The sequence below is a fragment of the Brassica napus genome, chromosome C3 (genome assembly GCF_020379485.1).
Source record: "Brassica napus cultivar Da-Ae chromosome C3, Da-Ae, whole genome shotgun sequence".
In the NCBI taxonomy this organism is placed as follows: domain Eukaryota; kingdom Viridiplantae; phylum Streptophyta; class Magnoliopsida; order Brassicales; family Brassicaceae; genus Brassica; species Brassica napus.
The window spans coordinates 73,815,498-73,819,547 of NC_063446.1; the positions used below are offsets into that span (position 1 = coordinate 73,815,498).

General features: G+C 36.2%; 2 protein-coding genes across 2 annotated transcripts; one reads left to right on the top strand and one right to left on the bottom strand.

The window, feature by feature from the left end:
• Positions 1 to 542: 542 nt before the first annotated feature.
• Positions 543 to 2,672, bottom strand: LOC111212498. The gene has a single exon (XM_022714051.2). The coding sequence runs from the start codon at positions 2,659 to 2,661 to the stop codon at positions 844 to 846; it is 1,818 nt and encodes a 605-aa protein (XP_022569772.2). The 5' UTR covers positions 2,662 to 2,672; the 3' UTR covers positions 543 to 843.
• A 534-nt stretch (positions 2,673 to 3,206) lies between these two features.
• On the top strand, positions 3,207 to 4,050 carry LOC125583920 (beta-amylase 5-like). Its single transcript, XM_048751479.1, has 2 exons — positions 3,207 to 3,339; positions 3,478 to 4,050. The coding sequence occupies exons 1-2, from the start codon at positions 3,232 to 3,234 to the stop codon at positions 3,889 to 3,891; spliced, it is 522 nt and encodes a 173-aa protein (XP_048607436.1). The 5' UTR covers positions 3,207 to 3,231; the 3' UTR covers positions 3,892 to 4,050.

Genomic DNA, 4,050 nt, shown 5'->3' on the forward strand with positions numbered 1-4,050 from the left:
TTATTTATATATGAATAAAATGTAAGAAAAAACATTCACGTCAGGACGTGAGTTATACATAGAAACTATAGAATATGCCAATCGGATTTAAAAATTTTGTTCCACGACTTTGTCTTCTCATTGGCCATTTGCAGCACATGTTAATTTGATAGTGGATCTTACGGAGATTTGATTGTAATTATCTTTTGTGGGTACGATCATGGTTTTAGCGAGAGTTCATAAACAATGATTGAATATGATAAATCATGCATCATTATTGAGAATCTTTTACTTTTTTATAAACCGACTTAAGTGAGTTTCTCAACTTAAGGATTTGAAAATAATTTCAGGTGAATGCAGAACAGGAATTGGGTACAATCCAGGGAAATATTAGTTTTAAAACTTAAAATATTTGAAGGTTATATATATGGGCATAAACCCCCGATTTTTTAATTAAAGGTTTAATAAATGATTACATCCTCCAAAATTTATATGTGTGAATGATAACTCAATAAATCATTGGACAATATACTAACCCATCAATAAAATAGAACAATATAATATGTTTTGGTTCTGAAAATGTTTTATATAAAATCTGATGGATCTTTTCGGTAACTAAGATTATTCTAATATCATCAAATAATTGAAAAATAAATAGTTAAATTTTAAAAGTAAACTTAATTCAAATAAAGAAACATATAAAAACCTAAATATTTTAAGATATGTGATAAAATTTAATTAATAACTAAATAACAGAAAATTAAGAACTAATATAAGTAAATAACTGGTCGAGTTTTCTGTTGATAGTTTATGGCTTTACTTAAAGAAAGACAAATAAGTCCACACGAGCTAATACACAAAAGTTCATGGTCGATTTTGATCCATGGTCTTTTCCTCTCCTTTGTGCTTCTTTTCTTGTTTCTCTCGATCCATTAATTTTTGCATACATGGCAAAGTACAACAATACTTACGCAAATCCTCTTTGAATAATACCAATGTATCCACACAACGACCGTTGCATTTACCGCAAAATGGCCGTGGGTTACCATTGTTGCGAACAATGTTGACCTTTTCATCATTTATATTGATAGTATGGTTAGGCTTCATGTACACCTCTTTCCCCAGCAAACAAGTAACATGAAGAGTGACTCCACAAATGTCACATGTATAGAACCATTCACTTGAATGTAGTTTTGATTCACATAGCTCACACCAGTATTGACCACTTCTTGTACCTTTTTCTCCGTAGCAAAGGGTGAGTGGATGCTTATCAAATTTGTAGTATGCAACACTTGGCAACATACCACACTTAAGACCCAAAAACAAAGTGCATTCAACACACTCTAGGTAAAACGGTGAACATTGATTGGTGTCACACCTCATGCATTTACCTTTTGTTAAACTTAAGAAGAGAGGGTGGCCATGGCTGCCATGAATAAATGATTCTGGAAGAGAAGCGCACCTGACGTCTAGCTGAAACCTACAACCTTTTTCAGTGCATTGGTACATGAATCCACATCCTCTTTGGTGACACCCACTGCACTTGAACATGCCTTCCACAAAAACCTTGAACTGGATCAAATAGAGATTAGTAGGGAATGGAAGGAGTGTGAGTGGGTGTTTGTGCAGTGGATGAGCTATCTTGCGAGGAAGTAGTGCACATGCTTCGTGGAGAATAAAGTTGCATTTCATACAACTATTCAAACTATCAGAGTCTACTATTAGAAGGAGACAAGCTTGGCAGTACTTGTTACCATCGCATACATCATTGTTTTCTCCAGAATACTTCAGATAGTGCTCATGATTACAATGTAGAATTGTCTCATCATCAATCCTCTGGAATAGCTCGACAACTCCATCCTTTTCTTGTTCTTCGCGCACTCCTTTGAGTTCTTTCCCATCCCACACATCTTTCCTCGTTGCACATTTTGAATGGACAGCATAGTGGCAACCCTTAATGCACGAGTACTGCCCGTAGTTGACATCGACAGGTTTGTGGCAAACTCCGCAAGCGAAACCAGAAGTGTCAACATTTGGAGAGAAAAGAGAGGGTGTGTGCTGGAGACGGTGACTGTGTCGGGTGATCTTAATGACACATGGTAGCTCCTTGATACATTTTCTATGGGCTATGTAGTTGCAGCTTGAAAGACAAGTATAGACATGATCACTACCTTTGTCGAGTAAAACACCACAAGCATCACAAGGCAATGAGATACGTCTAGGAAAGAGAGTGAAGGCCATATGCTCATGGCTCTTCTTCGGGACGATAGTAAGAGGTGGTGGATATATCGCACAAGTGGCAGTTATACTGAACTTGCAAATAGAACAATGATAGTACTTGTCTTGAAGTTGTCTCCGACAACATTTGCACCCTCCAAGATTCTCATTAGGGGGAGAGATAACTTCTTCATCTGGCCATGAATTAGGTATCAAGGAATTGGAATTAGGAGTGATGACGAGGGTGAGAGGGTGGGAGGGATGATAAGGGTGTTGTTTAATCTGAGGTTGAAACTTGTAACAACCAATGTGAGATTCTTTCTTGCAAGTAGAACAATAGTAGGATTCTGAATATTCCTTGGATTCTTCATTGCATACGAAGCAGCGAAAGAGTTGTGGAGAATCTCGGCGGAAATCATTGAGAGGCTTAGAGAGATGATCAGAGAAGGGACATTCGTGTGCCATTGGTTCACTAGAATTTAATGAAATGTAAGGCAAAATGAGTGTATTGAACGTTTCTAAAAGAAAGGCTTAGTTTTAAGTTGTTTTGTCTTGGATTTGTACTTAATCTGTGGAGCATGTTGCATACATCTGTTTAATTCAAAAAGTCAACTACTTTTAATTTCCGACCTGACAGATAGACGTGGTTCCTCGTAAAAATATACCCGCGTTTATCGTGAATTTTTTTTCTTAATTTTTAAAATGTTTGACTCAAAATATATCTCACTAGCTGTACTTCTTAATTGTGAAGGCGATTAGTTAATGTCTCAATCAAGATACGATAATCTTTGAGTTGAATTCGAGCGTCCAAATAATTAAAGACTACATCTGGCCATATGCTCTCCAATCTTTCTTTATTTTTTATTTATTTTGGAAAAAATATTTGATTAATGATTAATCAAGCGATTATCTTTCCAAAATATTATTCCGGCTTCTTTCCGTCTTCTTACTATTCTCCTAGATCATTCCTCGTGAGATATTGATATGAAACTTACGAAGAACAAATAGAAGAAGAAAAATATATACAAAGAACAAATGTCTGAGCTTTGTTCTTTTCCTGATTTTAGAAGAATAATGGAAGACATTAATCGCAAGGAAAAGCTTTTTCTCAACTACGTTCCTGTCTACATTGTGCTTCCTCTTGTAAGTAAAACAAAAACAAAAACATTTTTTTTACCAAAAAAAAGAACAAAACATTTTTGGTATTTTACTCTATATATTGTTGGAGCAATCTATTCTATATATAATGCAGCTAACTAGGATATATTGATATGAATGCAGTTTGGAATAGTGGCTAAAGATAACAAACATGCAGAATTAGAAACTACAGAAAGGAACTTGAAGCGTCTCAAGGAGGAGGCTTGCATAGATGGTGTGATGGTCGATGTGTGGTGGGGGATCGTCGAATCCGAAGCCCCCAAGGTATATAATTGGAATGGTTACAAAGAGCTGTTCAAGATGATCAAGCGTTTGGAACTCAAAATCCATGCCCTTATGTCTTTCCACAAGAGCAGCCAAAACAGAAAAACCACCTCTCTGCCGAGCTGGGTAGTCCAAGTTGGCAAAGACAATCCCGATATCTATTACACCGACCGCAAAGGCTTTCGAAATGACGAGTGCCTCAGCCTTGGGGTCGATAATGAACCTCTCTTTGATGATGGAAGTGGTACAAAACGTACTGCCACAGGTAACTAAATCATACTCCCTCTGTTCCTTATAGATCCATTTTTTAGGAAAAAAAATTTGTTTTAAAAAGATACTTTTTTTTTTTTTTTGAACACAAACTTATCATTCATTATCATTAAACAACGTTAGGTAGGGGCATTAAGGCAAGCTCAGCAGACAACCCCTGCT